The sequence below is a fragment of the Lepisosteus oculatus genome, chromosome 6 (genome assembly GCF_040954835.1).
Source record: "Lepisosteus oculatus isolate fLepOcu1 chromosome 6, fLepOcu1.hap2, whole genome shotgun sequence".
NCBI classification, from domain to species: Eukaryota; Metazoa; Chordata; class Actinopteri; order Semionotiformes; family Lepisosteidae; genus Lepisosteus; species Lepisosteus oculatus.
In genome coordinates this window covers 53,410,619-53,434,221 of record NC_090701.1, presented here as the reverse complement: position 1 = coordinate 53,434,221, position 23,603 = coordinate 53,410,619, and the positions used below count along the sequence as shown (strand labels likewise).

General features: G+C 39.1%; 1 protein-coding gene across 3 annotated transcripts in view; it reads left to right on the top strand.

Annotated features, from left to right (window-relative positions):
• The window catches only part of jph1a (junctophilin 1a), a 59,926-nt gene extending 48,285 nt beyond the window's left edge, over positions 1-11,641 (top strand). Inside the window, exons 4-6 of one of the 3 annotated variants that reach the window (XM_015353729.2) lie at positions 5,078-5,757; positions 8,584-8,680; positions 10,945-11,641. In XM_015353729.2, the coding sequence (XP_015209215.2) occupies positions 5,078-5,757; positions 8,584-8,664 (761 nt within the window). In that variant the 3' untranslated portion in view covers positions 8,665-8,680; positions 10,945-11,641. Of the gene's footprint in view, positions 1-5,077; positions 5,758-8,583; positions 8,681-8,894 lie in introns of all 3 variants that reach the window. The other 2 variants (XM_015353730.2, XM_006633886.3) reach the window with 2 other exon arrangements.
• Positions 11,642-23,603: the final 11,962 nt, after the last annotated feature.

Genomic DNA, 23,603 nt, shown 5'->3' with positions numbered 1-23,603 from the left:
TACCTGTGAAACCTCCAGCGCTCTGGCCCTCGACGACTACAGATTTAACATGAATGAAGTGATTCAGCTTCATTTTCATACGACCTGATAGGAGTTTCCCCTTTCTGAATCTGGGAACCTGGTCATTACCTCTCAGAGGTCTAGACTGCCATATCTGTGCACTTGTAAATATGTAGCGGCCTGCTGGCGCTCAGGGAAAGATAGAAGCTAAGCTCTTGCCACTCTGTCCACAGAGCTGACACTCTCTACAGAACTACAACAGGTCTGTTAATGCACATGCATAAATACTGCAGCACACTCAGGTTGAATCTTTTGTTCATAAGTTGATCTTGCATCGTCTTAAAGTCTTCTGTCCCTATGACTGTGGTAATACGCTCTGACAAGTGTAAAGTAGTGTTTACTTTTTTATAATCTGAAACAGTGCTAAGGCTATTTATTCTTTTTTGTGATAACAGTAAACCTTATTGCGCCATTTCTTAGCCAGACATATCACGTTTTTAGCAAACTGCTGGAATATTGTTAACAATATAAAGCAATAAAAAAGAAACAGATGTATTTTCCTCACTTATATTTGCAGGTGGCAGATACTCTATTTTAGAAACTAAATGCTCCGTTCTGACCCCACTTATCTAAAAAAAGCAGTTCTTGTTAGTCCGGAGTCTTATCTAAATATCTGAAGTTGTATAGTTTCAATCATATGGGAGTACATGTGACGCAGCCTCCTAGAAATCTGTTTCATCTCATGCACAGTAGCATTAGCTTTGGCCCAGTGGTATACAATGACAATAAATTGAGATTGTTTAGTATTTCTTTGTTTTACTTTGTTGTCCAGTTTTGTTGTGTAACAGTTATACAGTTATTAGACACTTAAAAATGTCTTTGGTATCATTACAGTAAAATGTGACTCGAATTTATCATGGCCAAATTTCCCATTGGCCTATACCAATCATGGCCTCCTAATAATCCCCCTCTATGAACTGGCTTCATCACTCTGTTCTCCTCCCCACTGAGAACTGGTGTGTGGTGAGTGTACTGAGCACACTATGGCTGCCATCGCATCATACAGGCGGGGCTACACACTTGTGGTGGTGGAGGGGATCCCCATTACCTGTAAAGCGCTTTGAGTGGAGTGTCCATAAAAGGATTATTAATTAATTAATTTTTTTAATATATATAAAACGTGGCTGCATTTTACATGTATTTAATTGTTAAACAAAAGAAATGCCACAGAAAAAAATGAGAAACCTTCTGATTTCTAAGGGAGGTATTTTCTGCTAATGAAACAACATTTTTAGTTGTATGACGTATTTGCAGCATATAAAAATATTTTTTATGTTGTACACTAAACATGAGTAATGCAATGCTGGGTTAAATCTATGAACAATTAAAATTGTCTCAACAGCAGATCGAGCTGTTGTGAATTTTTTTAGATTATGCTGTTTGTCTGTTGTTGCTGTGTGTGTATTTACTTCTGAAGTAATGTTGTAAGTGGATGCCTGGGGACTTGTGTTTTTATATTATTTGACCTCATTTTTTTAAACTGAAAGTCAAGCTTCATCTTGACTTCAGATTCTCATTTGAACGTCTCACATTTGTATGACAAGTTAAGTGCCGTAACCTAATTCCTCAAGACCACAGACTCATTCATTTAGATCCTCCTCGAATAGGGTAGTAATGTGTCTTGGTGCTGAAGCACATCTTCTCTGTATTCTCTTCTGCATATGTATAATCCATAATCCCACATGGAAAAATGTCATTGAACCATCTTCCTGTTTGTTCCTCAGTTGTGTGACAGAAGGTTGATTAGGGGGAATATCTTAACCTTTTGTGCTTTTTAGGGAATTAAGTATTTTATTCATGGTATATTTTTTTTAACCTAGACGTTAAAGGGTGGTACTGTGGAGATAATTACAGTATCTCAGAGTTCCCATTGTTCTCTTTTAACATTGAGCTACAAATGTTTGTTCACACACCGGCCCACTAACATTCACCTTTTAAAAACATGTTTCCTTTCATAATGTGCAGCATTATTCCTAGTACAGAGTGAAGTAAAGCTGGATTCTTCTCTATATCTGTTACTAGATCACAGCGACACAATAATGACAGTGTACACTTTGAACAACGTTTTTTTCCATGGTAGATATTTTGAAAGTATTCAGCTTTGCTGCACTAAAAGTAAATGGACCTAAAGGCGTTTGGTTTGCAATGTCATAATATCGAAGGTATTGCCAAAGCCAAGTCATTGTGGAGAAATATAATAAGGATTATTACACATTATTACACCAGTGTACTGTGAACTTTAGACAGTTTTTATGTTCATGTGGAAGAAGCATAAATCTCACTTATTGTATTGAAATGGGCCATGAGCGATCACGCTGCTGGATGGTTTTAAGAAGCCTGCAGTGGATGTGTGCAGCAGTTGTTCGGTCGTTACAGCACAGGCTTCGTCTCCTCTTCCAGCTGACCTCTTTCCCCCAGTCAAGCAATAAGACATTTTAAAGAATTTGACACTCTTACCACCGGCAAGCTGATTTGTTTTAATACATTTTTCCCCTTGAGGAGGAGAACTTAGGCGACATGTTTTAATTTACAGAAGTCAAACATGTTTGTTGTTTTTAATCACATTTCATTGAAATTGCTTATTGTGAGGTGACATTTCACTCCCTAGCCAATATTAAATATCATTATTCAGTTGGCATAATATAAATATCTAAAAACTGACCTAAAAGGATTATTCAGAAACTTTAATTCCATCTTAGGTCTTGTATGCTAACCTATTTATTGTTTTTTTTTATCGAGAGAATGTTAGGATTGTTTTAAATCCAGCTTTTTTAAGCCATTTCTCTTTATTTTATCTTCAAGGTGGGGGGTTTAGCTTCTTAATGCCATAATGTTTTTTTTGTTACCTTCTGTCTCATGGAATAGCCGAAGTGGTCTTCGCTGGTTTGCATTGAAAGACCTGTAAAACACACACTTCCGTTCCCATGAGAGGTGTCGCCATCGTCAGTACATCAGAAATAACTGCGGACTATGATTCTTTTATATGACCTCCCTGGAGATCTAGAAATTGAATTCAAATTCATTACTGAAACCTGCCAAATATATATAGGCCACATAAACATGAAAAGATCACGACAGAATTTCCAACTGTAAGTGGGACAGCCGAATTGAACTGTACCAGCCTCTTAGTATGTCCTAAGAAAAATAATTATTTGCATTTACATAGCTTCTTTTAACCAGCAGTGTTCAGTTTTTGTTTTTCATATCACACTTGACAGTGTGCAATTTAAATCTCTGGCATCCGAACTGAAGCTGGTGATCGCGGTGGCTTAGCACAAAAAAATGATGGCACTTGTTTTTCAAAGAAAAGCTATGCAGTATGCAGGCATTGTGTACACAGTAAGGGAACCAAATCTGAATATTTCATATGAAGAAGAGCGGGCCGGTTCATGTGAGGAGTGAGCCCGAGGCTGGGCTGCAGGGTGAGGAACAGCAGGCTGGGGCTGAGGAGACAGTGGCTGTTGGCCTTGCAGCAGTGCTGGGGCTGGAGACAAGGACAACCCTGAAAACGCCTGCAGCCCCAGTAAAACCATCTGTGTCTAAACAAAGCCAAACCGTGTCGGACCACTACTAATAAATATCAGTAGCCTCCTGTGCGCATTGGATTGTAGCACGTAATTGTGTTCACTTGGTATTTTGAGCTCGTTGAAGGTTAAAACCCTCTACCTGTTGTCCTTTGTAATATGTTTCTTTGTGTTGCTGTTCACAAGCACACTATGAATTCCTATTTATAGAGATAAATGAACTTAGAATGAGTTACGGGATTTACTGTTCTCTCTGCTGTGTACAAATCCAGGTGTTTTGTAGTGCCCTTCATTTCATACTCTCCTTTGCTTTCATTTTGTTGGTGTCGCTCCTGTGAACCTCTCAAAGCAAACTTCTTGCCATCCTGAGTTTGTATTCACTCATTGGACTGTAGGCAGTAGTGTGAGGATTAGTTTTGAGTGTGTCAGAATATACTTGACGTAACAATGTTTTTTTCTTTGTTTTTTTGGGGAGGATAATACTTGAACAGGGTATGTACTGTATGTAGTCTTATAGAAGTACTAAGAAATGTGAGAACAGACTGATTCAGTCAGAAGAGATAGGCTGGTTATACTGTACAGTACTTCAAAAATAAAGTCTCAACAAATTAATCCTTCAAAGAAATAAGTCCAGTTTCAGGAAAATATAGCCTAAATGATTTATTACAGAATAACGCTGAGGTTCCACAGGGGCTAGAACATCTTATAACTAATGACTCACTGGGTTCTGTCCCTTTATAAATCATATTTTAGGAAATGATTCATAGAATCCCACAAAAAAGGAAAGAATATGCACTCCCCCAACGTTACTGAGGTTTATATAAGCCAAACAGTTAGCATAAATAATTTTGCTGTGAATAGAACCCTAGCAGGAATTTTTTAACTTTCACTAAGGATGGGAGCTGTACTCACTGACCGGAAAATTGCCAATGTAAAACCAATTTCCAAAAATGAGAACCAGGACTCTATCATTGGCATATCAAGTCTTACTTCTTTACTATAACTATGGAAACAGAAGCTAGACCTAATTTTAGAAAGGGGTAGCATTGTTTCACTTGCTAGAATTCTTTAAACAAACAGCTACGACAGCTGATAAAACTAAATAAGAAGACATCATGTATTTAGATTTTGATAAGTGCCTCATACAAGGTTAAGTATCAAATTGAAAGCTGTGTGCAGGTGAATCAAGAGCTGGTTAACAAACAGGAAACAACAAATCAAGACACTAGGCCCTCCAGGAACCACGTCCTACACTCCTATCCCAGGCAGAGACAGAGAGAGTGTCGGCCTATAGCGAAATACTCATTTCTGCTTTGATCAAGGCAGGCTCAGTAGTGCACGGAAACGTTCTATGTGTTTTATTAAGGATTTCACAGTGAATTACAGTGTACGAATCTCATGTTATTTCTGATATCTGTCCCTTAATGGAAAACATAATCATAACGGCCTTTCCCCCCGTGACTTAAAGACCCCTGTCTCTCTTTACTTTGTAGGCCCTGATTATATCAAGCAGAGGTTCAACGAACCTGTGGAGATTAAGGAGGCCCCAGAAGAAAAATTAAAGGAAAATTCATCCCCGTCTCACAGTCCCCATTTCTACCGGAAGGGGACCACCCCTCCTGAGACCCCTCACGAGAGCCCAGGCCCCACGCCTCCCCCTTCCCCCCTAGGCACCAAGAAAAAACAGCCGCAGCCGCAACACAACAGTGGGCCTGGAGGGAAGCCCGGCAAAGAAGAAAAACCGCCCGCGGTGACCGACGCCCCAGTGACCGCCATCAGGAAGTCGGCGTCGCGGACCTCGATGAGACAGGAAGCACCGCCCCCGAAACCCGCCAAGAAAGCCGAGCCAGCACACAATCCCAGAGTCAGCTCCGGAAACGGACAGCTCCACTCCCAGTACCATGGATATTACGTGAAGACGGAGGTGAAGATCCCGCCGGAAGAGCCCGAAGACGCCGACGCCTCCGTCTCCCAGTCCACCCTCGCCAGGATGCCCCCGCCTCCGAAGCAGAGCCGCTCGGCCCCAGCGAAGCCCACGAAGGCCAAGCCAGCCGCCAAAGAAAGCAAAACCGAGCCAAAAGCCAAGAGGCAGGAGTCTATAAAACCAAAGAGCCTAGCAGAAACCAAGAAAGCCAGCATGGAGGCCGCCAGCGACGTCGCAGAGGCCGAATCGGTAAGTCTGCTTTTGAAGGAGGATTTTTCTTACCAGAGTCTCGGTCGGTGCTAAGCACAGATCCGAACACACATTAATTAATCCTCTTTCTTTTCTTATATCTGAAAGTGATCCACCTCAAGAGGTTTTATTGTGTACGAAGACCTTTGATAGTTATGGAAGAGGGGGTAAAATCTCGCACGGAATGTGGATGACAAAATACAACAGCACAATGTAGCTGAACTGCATTTGATCATTTTTAATAACAGGAACCCAGAAGGTTTGCAGATCCAGAGAAAATCTGCTTGTGCATTTACATACCTACTGTTGCAGCTTTGCATTTGCATAGCGGAGGAAATGTGCTAGTAATGTGCTAAATGTACCCCCAGCATTTTTTATTTTTAAGTGTTCTTTTCCATGTTCAAATTATCTTTCAGTTGTATATATTATCATATATCATATAATAATATAATAATATCATATATCATATAATAATCCAACCAGTCTGTACTTTCATCTTAATGCCTAATAATTCTCTGACTCTGATCACACAGGGAGGTGCTGATCCCTACAAGACAATAAACTTTAACTCCTGGTGATGAAATGATGTAGCATCTCTAACCTTTCCCATGTTTCTCTTGTTTTGAGAATGGTTGTTGATGTTTTAGCTCATGATATGTGAGGCATCCACTCCAACCTCTCTCAGAAACAGAAGAAGGAGCTGGTTAGACAAATTTAGACATTTGGGAATGTTTGTATTGGAAGAGTTATGGTGGGGAATCTTACTGGTAGAGTAGTTCTGTGCCTTTCACCTAACCTACACAGGGATAGAGAGCCTTCTGCGCTTTGAATTCCAATAAGGTTATCTCTGCAGAAACCGTCTGGTTTTGACCATAGTATCAGAGTGATTCAACAAGTTTCCGAGTGTGAAAGCAAAATTGTATGATATATTTTCATTGTTTTCATTGATTCCTGCTACTTTACGTGAAATCATACTGTATGTGCTTTCTTAGTTAATTTAAAGATATTCAATTTAGAGTTTTCAATTTCCAGTTGTGACTATTGTAAGTGAAAGTACTGTAACTGTCTGCCATTGTAATTATATGTGGTTTTAATTATAATAGAATTAAACTGAGTCAGGCAACCGTCTAATCCCCAGTCCCAGTGCTGGAGGGCGGCTGTAAAACTTGCAGACACAGGACCAGGACTGGGGATTAAAGAGTTGTCCCATATGCTTTTGGTGTTAGATACTATTTGGACAACTGGGTAATCACAACCGGTCTTCTGTTCAGGAACTGTGTTATCTGCTTCATCTAAGAACGCGCCCGGAAAGCTTCTGCCTGAGTTTTAGGTCAGGGATCAGCTGTCCAGAATGAGCCATTTGGTATTGGAACCAGTTTACAAGCTCACACTGCTTGCAAATTGCAATAATGGAACAGATCCTGCTGGCCAGTTCCCAGATATGAGCTGTAACACACCTGGGCTATCCTTGATAAAACGCTTCAAAGTATTGCAGTAAAATCAATTTCCCAGGGCTCAGGCACTGCACATGAATGCAGCTCATATTTTGTGAATACTATGTGAAGTAAGATTTCCAGTTAAAAAGGTGTTCTTTCAAGATGTGAGCTTCTGTTTACTTACGTCTGGCCTGGTGTCAGCATTGTTTTGATATCAGTAACATGTAAAACATCTAATTAGCATCTTACTTCCAGAAAGTGGTGACTACATGTACTTTATTACAAAGTCTAAAATGATCCTGATGATGTAATGGTGTATTACTCTTAGCAGAGCTCTTTAATTAAAGAGCTCTCTAATTAAAGAGGCTGTCCACTACAGCTGTTGTTAGGAGGCTAGCTTCCTTCCATTAAAGCACTTAATATAAGCAGGTTATTATGGATTAGTGCCAAAGATGATCAATTATCAGGTCTGTTAAAGGAATTGTGAAGATGTTTCTGAACTCTCAGGCCTCTTTTTTATTAATCTCTCATTTTAATCTCCTAATTGAACTACATTCTTTTGTATTGAGTTCAAAGAAGATCAGCAATAATGAGTTCTGGACTTGGGGGAAAAAACACACAGGTTATGGCGCCTCTTCAATTAAATCTAGAGCAAAGGAGATTGAGAGGAGGACCCTAAGGGGTATAGACAGGGTTAATGCCAGAGACTATTTCACACACAATAGGGAAACAAGGACTCTGGATCATAATAGGAAACTAGGAATTTAGGGTGGTGAATAGGGAACACTTCTTTACATAAAGAGTTATGGCCAACTCTGGGCACTTTTAAGAAACAGCTAAAAAATTTTATTTAGCTCCAGTACTTATCCCGTAAACTACCAAACAAATAAGACGCAGTTAAGACTTAGCACAGGAGGCACATTTTTATTCAAAGAATTGTGGAACAAGCTACCTAGCCATGGCGTTGAAGCCAATACCTTGGATTCTTCCGGAAAATGGATGAATCAGATAGGAAAGAGATCAACTTTTATGGGTCAAATGGCCTCACCTCATTTGTAAGCTTTCTTTGCTTCTCACATTCTTAAATAATACAGAATTTAACAAAGGAACTGTTTGTCATATATAAGACAGTAAATGCCGTTACTTTTATTTTTTGTCTATCACCAAAAATATTGCCAGCATCGAATTCAAGAGCTTCTCTGTGTTCAGTGATAAAAGTAACATGAGTTATAATGTCGAATATTCTCAGAAGTTTGTAGACGATTGAATGTTCCTCCAAGCCATAACGCAAAGATATTGTCATTTTCTGTACATATTTTCTCAGAAGTACAGTCCTGTAGAACATAATTATCACTTCTTCTAACATTCTGTTGTCTGATGTTTTTTGCAGGGTCCTAACTCAATTTTGGTCGCCCTTGTAATGCTGTTGAACATTGGTCTAGCTATTCTTTTCGTCCACTTCCTGACTTGATGCAACAATAGCTCAGGTAAGCATTGTCCTTGTGTTCATTGAGAGGGTATGTTCTTTTTCATTCTTGTTTTTTCTTCTCAGTCACATTTTCTGCATATTTGTACCTTTTGTTTGTTTTTGTTTTGCAAAAAAAAAAGAAAAAGCCCAAATACCCTCATTGTAATATTAAGCTGTGCCTGAATGTGATTCAACATAATTTACTTAACCATCTAACTGTTTTGACCCTTCAGTGAAGGCGTGAAAACTAGTGGCGTAGGCCCTAATTCTCTGCAGTCGTGTCAACGGCCTTTAAAAAAAATGGCGCCAGTCAGACTCAGACACAGGCAAAGGAGGAATGGATTTAGAGTGAAACGCAGGAGAAAGATGAGACGCGAACATTGAGGCAGGGGCTGCTGAGCTCCCTGGCGATGATTTGTGGCTCTTTTGGGTCCCCATGAAAGCTGAAGCAAGCAGCCATGTTGGGAAAAACAAAATAAAAATCTGCTGATCCCGCCTAATCACTCAAGTGCACGGCTACTTCATCTGTTCTGGCAGAGAGAGACATAACTGGAAATGCACGGAGATGCACTTTTAGCTGACGGAAGCTAACAGCTGCCTTACTGTTTTACCATCTGACGTTTTAGTGAGGAGATGTGCAAGCGGCTGCCAGAGGAATTTGTTCAGAGGACTTTGCTGCTGGGGAATCAGTTTCCAGTGTTCAATCTTCCCTCACTAGAAGAAATCGTATGCGTTTAGCAGCATCACTCACAGGTCTTATTCCATTACCTACTTCTGCTGCTGCTTTCCCTGACATCTCCTACATTGTTTTAGGAGATTCACTTCTTACAGGCTCGTGCATGGTACTGTTAGTTTTTTTTCCCAATTGTTATTTATTTCTGACTCGTACGAATTGAAGCCTTTTGTTTGGTGTGTAACGTAATAGACGCTGCTCAGCAAAGAGTTATTTCCCTTCTTTCTTTTAGTTGGCATAACGGTAATAACCACCGATAACAGCCCTCTTAATTCAACAAAAGTTTTTTTTGTTAAGAAGTTACTTTGCAAGCAATGGGTCTATAGATTTTTTTTTTATCATCGCTAACGGTTGCAGAAATTGTCACCTGTTTGTCCTACTACCTAGAAGGTGAAAACTTACTTAAAACTGGTATGTGAGAAGCAAAAGGGATAACATATTAGATTTGTTTGTTTGAGTTTATATTCTTGTAATAGATAGGAATAATACTTGATTGAATTTAAAAGCCTAACAAAACTGTGTTATTTATTTAATGAATAATGCTAATTAATATATGATGTCATAGTATTGTAACATAGACTATTATGCATGGGATTTTGTTGACAAATGACTATCATTTCTGCTTTCATTGTGACACCTTTAATAGTCAAATGCTGGCAAACAGTTAGCCAAATTAATGAGCAACCTGTTCCTGAGATCTCACCAGATTAGTGCTGTGCTCGTTTGCATGTTTGCATGATTGGAGATCCACAACCCCTTTCTGAATTAATGTCACTGGACTTTGTGTTGAATACATTCAGGTGAAGCTGCTGGGTACGGTAGGAGAAATGGCAGGGTTGATGCCTTTACCCGTTATTTTTCAAAACAGTTCTACTGTTTACCTCAGAAAATACAAGCCTCAAAATGGAATGAAGTGTTTGTCTGAATCTTGTACTGTGGAAAGTCTGGCCACTGTAATCATTGGAAACTTGTTTTAAAACAATGTGCCATTTCATTGTCACTGTTGTTTTCTTTGTTGCCAGCTCAGCATGATAATTTTATTTTAATTTCTGAAACACTGTATGTGAATATATCACTTCAAAGCAAGAGATTATATCTATATTATACATATACTGTAGCAATATATATGTGTGAATGTGTATATATATTCCTATGTATATATACATGCATTGTAATTTCAAGTAGAGGTCAAAGCAAAGTGCTTGAAAACGAGATTATATTTATACCTGCATTACATATAGAAATATATATGCTTGTTTGTTTTTATATATATTTCTGTGTGTATACACGCATTGTAGTTTCGCGTACTGGTCAATGCAAAGTACTTGAAAAAATGCTTTTAATTATTAATTATTGTAATGGGATTTTACTTTTTAGTGCAATTGATTTGTAAACATTTTACTAGTTTGCATGGTTTATCCACAAGATATTATTATAAAAGCTACAGCTTTGTGAAGTCAATAATCTGGATCGATCTGTATAACAGGTCAGGGCTGTGTAGGCTGAAATCTACGGATTTCACACCAGTAACACAAAGGTGTTTTTTGCAGAAGTATGTTCAGAATCCTATGTGTGACCTGTGTGGAATGAAGAAGAGATCAGACACAACAAATGAAAAAGTGGCAACTTAAATGTTTTTTAAATAATTGTGCTTCAGATGTAGAAATCTGCCAAATTCTTAAAACTGTAATATTTGCAAATGTTATAGAGATGGCTATTTTTGTGGACATGTCCAGATGTTTAACCCCTTTCCTGGCAACTGTGTATGGCACTTTTTTTGTTTTGATTTTTTTTTGTTCTCCCTTTTGTCTTGACGAAGAACTGATAAGACCTGTAATGACTAAAAAGACAATATTGGGAATGTTTTTAAAAAAAGTAAACTAAGCATGTTGGTAAAATTTATATATAGATTATATACTATTTGTAAGCATTTTTACAGAGCACAATCCAAAATCTGTTGGTATTTTTCTAAAATGTGAACAGCTGTATTTTGACATTAAAAAGAGACTTTGTAATTGGTTACTGTAATATACACTACATTTTGGACAGCTGCCAGCTGCCAATAAGCTTCTTAAAAGTTTTGCTTATTTCAATAAGAAAGATTAACAACATTGAAAATGTTTACTGCTGTTAATGAACTCAGCTGTATGAGTTTCGATATTTTAAACCCCAAACCCCAAGCATTTTTTTCTGTAAAGTTTTTGGAGCTGTTATTTCCACAAATAAAATTCAGTAAAAAAAAAGTTATCATGTGTGCTTTGGTTGGGTTTTTTTGCTTCCTGTATATGTCTGTATTCATCTTTTTATTTGTCAGTCCAGCATGAATGTATCAAGGTAAGACAAAAAACTACTCATCTGCTTCAGTTTAATATCTCATGTCAACCTCAATTTTCAGGTCACTAGAAAAGCAGTGCACTATCACTTTGAAGTCCAAAGTACTTTCACCTACTGTATGTATCTACACAGCTATGATGCAATATTCCATTACATCATCCATTACCTGCATAAACAAGCAACCCACTGCCACACATAGTGGAGGTGTTACGTTCTGATAAAAAAAAACATATCAGCTAGGTTTATGTAAGGCATGCTACAGGTGATTGTTCTGTATCTGAAAAAAAGGATTTTAGATGTACTCCTCACAGACATTTCACGCGTCAGTACCAGCATGGCAGGACACACCATAAACTTTCCTCAGTCCGGATTTACCTTTATCTAACCCAAAAAATACTCAAATGTTGAATATATAAACAGAACAAAATGTGACCCTTATAATTGTGACAAAAAGCTGGACAGCTGTGTTAGTGATCACCTGTCCCCTTGCTAGTACAAAATAAGTGCAGAAAATAAAACAGAAAATGAAGAGCCTGCCTCCTGTTAGTGCTGAATTTCATTTATAGGAATAAGGAATAATTTTATAGCAACAGGCTGTGGGAGAAGTAGTTATTTCCAGTCTCCGCACTGTTTGTGTAAAAAAGTGCCTTGTGTTCTCGGTTTTACAGTCATTTGCACATAGTTTCCATTTTTATGCTCTGGGTCATATTTCTCTCTTGGGTCTGAACAGGTCAACTTGGTTGACTGCGCAGGCAACAGAGGAGTTTCAACAGTTGAATCAGGTCCTCTTGTAATCTTTCTAGACTAAAAAGATTCAGTTCTTGCAGCATGTCAGACAGACATTCATTTGTGCCTAGAAAAATACATTTGGTAACATTTCTCTGGACTTATTCCGGTGGTGAAGCATCCATCCACTTTTAAACCGCTTTATTCAGTACAGGGTTGCAGGAGGAGCCGGAGCCTATCCTGGAAAGCAGTGTGCACAAGGCAGGATAAATCCTGGATGGGACACCAATCCATTGCAAGGCAGATCCACAGACACACAAACACACACACACTTACACCAGAGCCAACCTTCCCAGAGCCAGTAAATCTACTAGTAGAGTTTTGGACTGTGGGAGGACCTACAGTAACCTAACATCCCTTGATTTGAATTCTACAGTTTTAACTATATATCCTAATGTTTTGTTTTCCCTTTTTAATGGCTTCCTCACATTAGCTTGAAGAGGTAAATGACTAACAATATAAAGACCTCAGTCTTTTTTGAAGGTATCATCTTTGAGTTCTGTTTCCCATCTTCCATTTGTAGTTTGTTTGTTTTTTCTATAAGAAGGTAATATTGTGCTCATTTACACTAAACATCATCTTCCAGGTTTGTATCCACTCTTGAGTTTTTTTGTGTTTTATTTGCTCTCTACAACGGTTTGTCTCTCCAGTGTTTGCAAATCCTCCTGGTATGGCATCACCTGTATTACTAACTATAGCAGCATCTAGACCATTGATAGAAATGACACTCCACAAATGTGATACTCCACAAGTATCACTACAATCAGAGGTTTCACTCCTCATCTGTGACAAACTAAATGCACTCACTGCTCAGATACATACTGTCTGAAATTTAAGACCGAATCCTTTATTTAAAAATGAAGAGTAGTACACAAAGACATCCTATTGGGCGTGTTGTAACAGGATGTTTAAAATAGGTGGGTCCAGAATAAGAGACGCACAGCTGAAAAAAAAGTGCTCTTTTATTAACAGTGCAGTGAGGGAAAATAAAAAACACTACAAACCAAACACCAAACAAAACCCTAAGCTCTTATTTGAGCGCTAGAGAACTTCTTCAGGCCTTAGCTAACAGCTGGACAGCTAAGCTGCTTACCGTCTTCAGAGTAAACAGCTTCTTATTCGCATCTCTCTCTGAAACCCTTCAGAAGTTAGTGACCACATAAAAACCTGTATGTAACACCCTGCACTTGACATCATCAAATGTCATCTGCCCAGTCCTGAGTTCAGTCTAAATCTTGTTAAATATCATTAACTGCTTCTAGCATATTTTTAATATCACTTTCAAACATGACTTGTTTACTCACTTTAACAGAACCTAGATTATTGACATAAATCAGGAAGAGCGCTGGTTTTATTAGAGTCCTGTGGCACTCTAAAGCACCCACCAGTTGTCAATCTAACTACATTCATTTCATTGAATACCTGCCTCCTGGATTCTGTAAATGAATTTTTGTGAGGAATATTATCAAATGCCTACTGAAAATTTAATCATTATCCTTGGCTATACCTCACAGCCAATTATGATTGGCTTCCATGAAAGTTAGGCAGGCATTTTCTAAATCTATGTTGACTGTTCCCTAGAATTCTATTGTCGTGGGCATCTTCCTCTGCTCCAAAGTGAAAATAGGACCACGAAACAGTGACGAAACCAGAAGTTTCAGTAGGTTCTTCATTGGCATGTTTAGGCAAACGCAGGCCAGCAGTCCCCACCTTAGATCTAGACACAGTCTGAAAAAGAAGATAAACCAATAGTGGGAAATGTGTGCTTCAAAAGAGGAGACAAAAATCACCCCTACGAAGGCTCTCACTTTACAGGCTGCACTGTGCGCCACAGTTATTATAAGAACGTTGTCTCTTGGCAAGAGACAGATGCCAAAACTCCCACCACAAAAAGGAGCAATTATTTCTGTGAAGAGGCCTTACAATACACAAACAATAACTCACATCTTTTTAAATAATTCTATGAATAATACCTAAAGAATAACCCAATCATTTTAATTAAATTTACAATACACAACAACCCACCCCCTCTTAATTTATTAACAGTTCACATTCAAAACCCACCCCTTTTAATTAATTTTATTAATATGCAAACAATTACCCACCCACTTTTAATTAATTATATTAACAATACAAAATTAATAACCCACCCCCCTTTGAAGTAAATACAGTAGCAAAAACAACTTTCAGTATTGCTTATGATTTCCATCAACACACTACATTTTCATTTTTTGAAACACTTTATATTCAGCTCAATAATTGGATCAATAATTATGCCAGGAACTAATCCGTGGCATAATTAAACCAAGCTCCAAACAATCTCATTAGCAAGCAGTGTGTTAAGTAGGGAGGCATCTCAACCAAGTCAGTACGCATTAAAGATATTGTATTTGAAAGTCTCCATAGCTTGCCAAACATTTATACATATTTTAATCAGTTAAGCTTATTAATGTGCAATAACATGAAAATCAGAAAAAAAATCACAAAGTATTATTTTGCTTTTAAAGTGCACTGTCTGTCAGAATGATTATGGAAACATTGATAGTCCTACATTTTCTTGATATACTGTATTCTTAACCATACGATGTTAGTTGTTTTAGACTGATGAAGTTTCTGTGGCGAAGATGGAGGAGATGATACTATTGTGTTTGATCTGGGTTAAAGGAAACTAAGCCAGACTTGGTTATGTACTCTATGTTCCACAACATGAACAAAAAGGGCAAAACAAATGTTTCCCTTTTATTTCTATACTTACATATGTATTTGTTGCTGAGATTCTTAAAAATAATAAATTAAAATGTTATTACAGAAGTGTAGAGATTGGAAAGTCAGCAGACAGTGATTTCTGATATAGGATCACTCTAGTCCGAAGCGTGGTGTTGTCAGTAGTTGTATGAAATATCTGCTACTATTATAACAACAGCACATTAATTGTACCTGCTGGCTAGCTTTTCATACACAGAATACTGGAGCTGATTCAGTTCAATTTATGGACCACCCATTATAAATATACACTGCTGCCTTTTAAGTGAACTCTACTTCAGGTAGATACAGCAAATGTGTGCCACTGAGACAATAGGCATTCACACTTGTTACTGTGGCAACCATAACCCATTATTGCCAGCAGTATAAGGTGGCAGTTTTAGCATTTTGAGCAGCAGAGAATGCAGCACTTGAACTAGTGAACTAACAGCAGCTGGGATTCATTTTTAATAGCGGTAGAAAATGGCCCCCACCCTGCCTCTCTCTCTCTCTCCCTTTTTTGATCAGACAGCTAGGCCTGCCACATGAAAATCATTCAAGGATTACAATCTGAGGATCCCCTTGCAGGAGCAGGAGTTGGGTTTGCATTGTAGCTGATCAGTGAGCTGGCTGATTTGGAGTGATATTCAGGGATCCTTCACGTGACGTTTCTGCATCCCACTAAAAACAGAATGTCTAACTTTAGCTCTCCAACTGAGATTATACATGAACCAATCTGATGTTTTTTTTTATTCTACCATGGCATTGTATTCAGTACACTCCTGTTCTTATTTCTTAGTAGTGGCATTGGTACAGTATCGTCATCAAGGAGCCATTATTGTTGTTATGATAAGTGAGGGAAAATGACGAGGATATTAAACTCTGTGTTATGAATCTCCAGTCAGGTAATGATAGTGAGGCACCTCAGTCAGATACTAAGTAATCCTGCAATGATAACAGCAAGCAAATGTTTCTATACTCATATATACAGGCAAGTGATGAAAAAGTGCAGATTTCACTGATGAACAGGAGCCAGAAAGAGAGCAGATAAAAGGCTACTACAAAATCAGTCAAAATATGTTTATTGTCTGTTGTTTTGAAAATGCAAAGATTGCTCAACAGACCTCTACTATCCCCCTGCTGTCTGAACGGTTTCCACATATGTAAGTGACGAAATGCTGAAATGCTGATCGCTTATCTTCATCTTAAAAATGATCTAAAATGCAGCCACCTGGAGCGAGACACGGAGGCAGGCATAACGCCCCACAGATTCAAGCCTGAAATTTTAAACTCCTTTAGGAGCAGAGCAAGAAACCCACACTACCTTACAAAACTGTACTGTAGTGTGGTTCTAAAATTGGATTAAGGCTTGTAAGCAGTGAAAGGATATCATCCGCAGTGTGTTTTTTCAAGCTGTTGCTAAGATGCATGTAGTATGTGGCTCCTCTTTCCGTGCTGAGCATAGCTTCATGGGCAATATAATATTTACTGCTACTTTAAATAGCCCCACTAAATCTGAGCTGATTCAAAAGTTTTTAAAGGGATTCCTTCGGGATGTTTTATGTGTCTGTGCGACACCTGCGCGTACTTTTTTTTTTTCTGGATTACCTCGGTCCAACACTTGCACTGTGTCTGAGCCCATCGGATTTTTCGGAGTCATAGACTCCTGCTTGTTCCCAATCCCTTTCACGTTTTACTCTTCCCTTTCCCCATCTCTTCTTGTTATTCCAGGCACACATCTTCCTGAGCTGCATCCCCGCCATCTGGAGTATCTGGATCATTTTGGCATTCAGGGCCTAAGTTTCACATCCCTGTGTTAATGTGAGCAGTACACATTCATCCAAGTCCCTCCCTTTCAAGGCACAAAGAATCATTTTTCAAGGCCCTTCATTCCATTTTAATCTTCCCTTTTATTTCTGTTACCAGGTCTTCAGGTCATGATATTAATTGCCCCAGATACATATAATTGTTGATGCCATTTGCTTCAATATTCATAGCAAGAATGGATTTGCTAAATGCTGGTTTAGTGTGCTACATTGTAATAAAGTGTGCAGATCTATTGTGTACATGCTAGCACTTTACTGAATATGTGAAATCTATAATGATGGATCCTTTGTTTCTCAGACATATCTTTACTTGTTAAATTTTATCTCAGGACAGAGAATGATGAACGATGAAAAGAACAGCGGATTATTAAGTTCACCTCAAGCTCTAGGGTGTTCCTGTTGTAGCCTGTTTAAATAAATCACAGGAATAAAATCAGGTAGCCAATTTAGAGACCTGAGCTGGTATTGTTGCTATGCTAAGCCTACACATACAAGTCTGGTTTAAGAAATGCATCTGTCTGTTCTGCCATTATTTTTTTCTTCAAACGCCATTGGATTGCTCTTTGCTTTGACGGCAGTCGTGAATTCCCTGAGGATAAAACTAATGATTTCTTGGCGGCTCAGATTGTCTCCTTGATGTGGGTTCTTGGATACATTTAAAAAGTCAAAGTGTCTTAGTAGCAATGGCAAAAAACAACACGAACCCCTCATGTCAGGGTTATTAGTCCTAATGACGACTGTGGCACTGGTGAGTTTCTACAGGGCTGTGTCCCCTGTTGCCCTTCATGTCATCAATATGGCGGGCATGAGTCTGGCCCCTCTTCATTTTGGTTCATGTTATGTGACCACTATGGATGAGTGGGAGGTGGTTCACGGTTTCCCTTGCAATGCTTTCAGGCACCCCGGGTGAAAATGGGTCGATGCAGATTTGGGTCTGAAAGCACTTGTGCCACCACACCTTCTCAAGGTATCGAGGGAGATGTGTCTGTCGGCGCCTTGCGCCTACTGGATCACACCTGCCAAGTAACAGACCTGTATTTGGAGGCTACCATTCTACACACATCTTTAGGACTAAATATCATGGCAGCCAGTAGACATCGAAGATCTGAACACACACCAGGGGAAAGCTAGGCTCAGCACAATAAATTAAATTAGAGGAAATGAAGTACACCCCTACGCTTACATCACAAGTACATCCTCCTATGTTTTTGCTTTTATGAAAAGGTGCAAACCATTAAAAAGGTGCAGGCCATTAAAATGGAGTTAATCAGGAACAAAAAAAAAGAGTTTTCTTGAACGGACAAATGCCTACTTACAGAAATGCAGGTGAAACTGTTTTTTTTTTGTCTTGAATACTTTTTTTAATAATTGTCATCTGAAAAATAATATAATTGTGTTACTCTGTATATTGTATAGTGTACTTTTGGTTTCCTCTGATGCAGGGACTGACCATTTTTTCTGAAAACAATTCCCTTCTAATAGAATCAATTAAATAAATTCCAGGGATGAGGGTGATTCTGTAAAAAGGGAGGAGCATCTCTTTAATTTAGTTCTCAGTCCTGACCTGCTGTGACCTCAGAATGACTGAATGACTTCAACTGTCTCTGGTTTGGATCACCACCAGCTGTGGCATGAAGAAAAACAAGCTGAGATGTTCATGGTGTGATACAGGATATTTCACTATGATGTATTAGAAAAGTGTGTAAGTGTTACACACAAAAGTACACAAAAGTAAATAACAAATTAAAGCAAAGAAGCAAAATTCCTACTTTCCTTGTGACATCCTCTAAAATGATCTATACCCAGTAATCAATAACTTGTATGTTTAAAGCCTTTCATGTTATGATGTTGCCAGGTCGATAAACAATGAAATCCTTTTAACTAAGCTAAGCCCGGGGTCAGATGTTTGATATGAACACACACGTTATGTTGGTTGAAAGAAAATGAAGTTCCAGTCACCACTATAGCCATCACGATGACCGCAGAGTAAATCCATTTTGACAAGCAACTGTGCTTTCTACCATACAAATTTGCGAGCTACTAAACTGCCGTAGATATACACAGACTGAAATGTTTGTTTTCACTCAGGATCTGGTGCCCTCTGTGTCTGTGTCCACACGGAAGCTGCTGACCTCAGCATTTTCTTCTCATGTCGTTTTTAGTCTTTCTTCTTGTCTTTTAGACTATAACATGCCCAGACCTCTGTCATAGTCAAATATTTTCCCTGACTCATTCATGATCAAATGGGACTTCCCAGAGATACTCTTTTCCTATTCATCCATCTATTGTTAGAAAGCACTTCCCTGTTAAGAGTCACAGCAACCTGGAGCAAGGAAGCTTAGGGCCCATGGCCAGACCACACCCCAGACAGAACACCCATCGAATGCAGGACACAGGGAATATTAACAGACACCAATTAACCTAGACAGCATGTTTTTGAATAATCCATTGAGAGAACATGCAAATTCCACACAGAAGTCCAGACTTAAGCCCAGGAACCAAGACCTGAGAGGCCTCCTCTGTTAAGTGAAAACAAAATTAGGAGGTTGGGATGTCATTCCAGAAAGGCAATAGTGAGAGAAAAATCACATTAACAATCAACTGAACATGCAATATCTCCACTTACAGAACTTATAAATGAAGTAACATTACATGCTCATTAATAATGTAAGTGTTTTATGCTTAAAATGACACCAATTCACCTAATGAATTATATTGTAATGTTGGTAGAATGAGTCTCAATGTGAGGAATTTTTCAAAAATACCTTTGAAAAATGCGTTATACTAGAAATAAAGGTCCAAATTGCTAAAATTTAAAACATTTTATATAAATTTAACAAAGAAAAAATCTCTGTGATGTAGTGAAGTGGAGTATTGAGCCCATCCTGGGTAGCAGTTAGTGTCCTGAATGAGATTACCTCGTCTTAAGGGCGCCTCTGTGCAACTGCCCCCAATCCTGCCCCTCCTTATGTAAGCCAGGCGCTCTTGCTACTCTGGGCTCTGCATTGGGAGTCGGACGCCCAGAGGCCTGCCTACATCAAGTCGCCCTACGCCCGCGGCTTGAGCGCATAGGTCTCTTATCAGCGTCCTGACGCAGCTGAGTCCGGGTCTCAGAGCGCCTGGCCTCGTCATCCCGTTTTTATTCCCTGTCCTCTGGACTTGTTCGCCCTGGCTACGTCCCCACGAGCACCAGCTCACCGTCGTCACGCCCCCCTGTCTGTCAACCCCTCGTCGTCTCCTCCCCGTTGTCCTTCTCCACTTACTTCCAGATCATACTGTCTGCACAGGGTCCAGAACTACGCTTCGTTCTGTGATCGTCGCGGTTCCGTGCGGTGTCGTGCCCTCCGCCACCCGTTCCGTCCTGCAGCACCTGGGGCGCGAACCCGGGTCTCCGGCGTAACGCAACAGGGCACCAACCGCGTGAGCTAAAGGAGACCTCCCCCAGCCCAGGCAGCTGAGGACCCTGCTGTGCGCAGTGAGGGCGCTGACGTCACCGCATCTGAACTAGCTCCGCTACATTACACACTGTTTTCGGCAGGCACTTTGTTGAGCAGAACACCTCAATCTGAAAATCCTGCCAGAGCCAATCTATTCTATGACCTTTGTGCAATGGCCTCCCAGCTCAGTTTAACGGTTTGTGTGCTTTTTTTCTTATCATATGGAAGTGTCTGTTAATCTACTGAAATTTGCTGGGTGTGTGGACCTCAATACTGAAATTTCTAATGAGGAAGAGGGCTTGAGCAATATTCACATGTGCTCTACTAATGCTAGACACCAAATATTTCAATACAAGGTCAGTCATCGAGTGCATTACTCTAAATCTAAATTGAACAAGATAGATCCCTCAGTCTCTCCTTTTTGCAACAGGTGCAGGTCTTCTGATAGCACACTCACACACTTCTGGATGTGTTCTAGATCATCTAAATTGTGGGTAGAAATATTTCAGTGGTACTCAAAAGTGTTTTGAAAGAACATACACACAAGTCCTGAATTAGCACTCTTAAGTGTTTCAGAGACAATGAAACTCACTTAAGACAGAACAATGAGCACTGGATGTTTAGCATGGTTGTGGCCAAAAAAATATGCATAAAGAATGGAAATGTGTCATTGTACCCTGTTTCGAGAGCTGTCTCAATGAGACAATGTCCTTAATTACAATGTAGAGGATTTTCTGCTATAGGACAGTTACTCTGGAGCAATTCCATAGGATCTGGGGTCTCTTTCTTGAATGTTTTGAAAAAGAATGTACTTTGGACAGTACTTATCCTTGACTGTTTTATACATCAAGTCATTATTGTGGTTCTATCACAAATTTTGACTTTATTCTTACTCTAACAAGAACATTATTAAATGGCGTAGGCAAGTCTGTGCTTGCGGTTCATTGTCTGACTGCTTGCTTTTTGTGTTTACTTGTTTGTACTTATTGATTTGGGCTCTTTTTTTTGTCAAAACGTCTTAATTAATATACATAATACACACTGTGCTGTTCAGTGGATGTGCTTATTTTATCAGATGTGACAGATCCTTTTCTTTCTAAACAGATGAGATCCATTGGCACCGAATCTAATATGATGATACAGATCAAATTCTGGTCAAGTCTTATGGCCAGTCACTGGCTTCCAGACAAGTCTCTAACAACCTTTCAATGCATTTCAAAAGTAACTATACAGCTGTTAATTTAGAATGAGCCCCAGCACTTGTATAAGTCAAAGGGGTGTCTCGAATGGGGATTGCCCTCTTTCGGTTCTCCATAATTAAAGCATACTTTTCCTAATCTCACTACTCTTCTGACTTTTTCATCCAAACCGAAGTCTTTTTCTGTCTTTTTTTAATAAATTTGCTGTAAACTTGTTGAATTTTATTCCACCATGTGAAAGATCATTTGCCGTGATGGCAGAAGATGACTTAATTTAGAACTCTCAAAACTCCCAAGTGTGAAAAGAGACCCTTGTCAGAAAAATTGCTCCGGTTATCCTTCGACTAAAATAGTGCACAACAGCTGCTGTGAGAGTCTCATATTTGTTAGCACTTAGAGCAGCCCCAGACCCTGGTTTCGTTTGATCATTTACTCTACACAAACAGTGTAAGTAGCATTTGGAAGATCATTCCTTGATTGTTTTTTTTGTTTGTTTTTGTTTTTTTTCTCCTGATATCCTTTGGGCCTCTCTGAACTGCAGTTCTTCCTCTGCATTTTCCTCTTAGACCTTACCTCTACTTCAGGCAACAAGCCAGCAATCACCGGCTTTAGAATTTCTGCCTCCGTGTTTGGAAGTGAAGTACTGCATACACATACCATTTCCTGGTTGCTGATGACATCTGTGTTCAAAAGGCAGCTGTTTCTGTGAGCATGTTGATAAGCCATCTTGATAACACTGCTAAACCTGTCATTAGGGAGACCTGTTATTGCAGCCAAATCTATTGATCTACAGATTATAAGAACGTATTTCTAATTAAGGGTACTAGACAGAGTTATATTACACTGCATCCTTCAATGTGCAGCAATACAGTGTCTGAAAAATTAAATGACCAAGAGATCAAAACACATCGCCAAACACCTATTTGTCCTTAAATCCCAACATTTTCTGAAGTCGGATTCTGGAACAATCAAAATTATTGTTCTGGTCTTTTAATTTGTAAAATAGTAATTTGCCAGGTGGAAAGTGGGCCAGGGTGAAGGAACCAGCAAGTCAGACAAAGTCTCGGTGTTAAATGTTAAATGTAAAGACATGGCACTGAATTTCAAATCCCATGATGCTAGCCCATTTCTTTGTGTATAGTGGGCCATAGCCAATAGCTGTGCTGTTGGAGTAATATCATATATGGATTTAGAAACTAACTAAGCTTCCTTTTATATGTTTTTATTTGCTTATGCCAGAACTGAAATGCAAAAACCCTGACCGATTCAATATATTTTGGTTTTATTGAAATATGGTGCTGTTTCAGTGAGGAATATGGAATCTATTCCTTCAACCATTTCTTTCTTGTGGTACTGCTCTGTAAAAAGGGCTGTGGTTAACCCTTAACCCCCAAATCACAAATTACCCAAAACAGGGGTATCCCGGACTTTCATGAGATTCTCAGAGATTGTCCAGGTAGTTCCCTGAAGAAAGAAAAGGTTCTCATTAGCAGTATGAAAAAGAAACAATCACAAACACCTTCTCACATGCTGCTTACAGTGGACGTGTTGATCTGCAGTTATTACTAATATTTTATTGTTAATACCATCTTTAATTATAATAGTTTCAGAGTAATCATATGTCTAATTCAGTAAGCTTTGTTGGAGAATGATTTCTTCCACATGGGTTTTACAGTTGGAAAGTTTACAGTATTTTATGGAACAAAAGTCATTTTAAGATACTGTAGATAGTTCTTTGTCACTATCTGCCGTGAAAACAAATATGAGTTATTCAGAGAAAACTGCATGTGGGTAGTATACAGTATGATATTTCAAAACAGTTCTTACGATAAATCACATTACAAAGCCTTCTTTACAGGAAATCCACTCCTAGTTACAAGCCCAG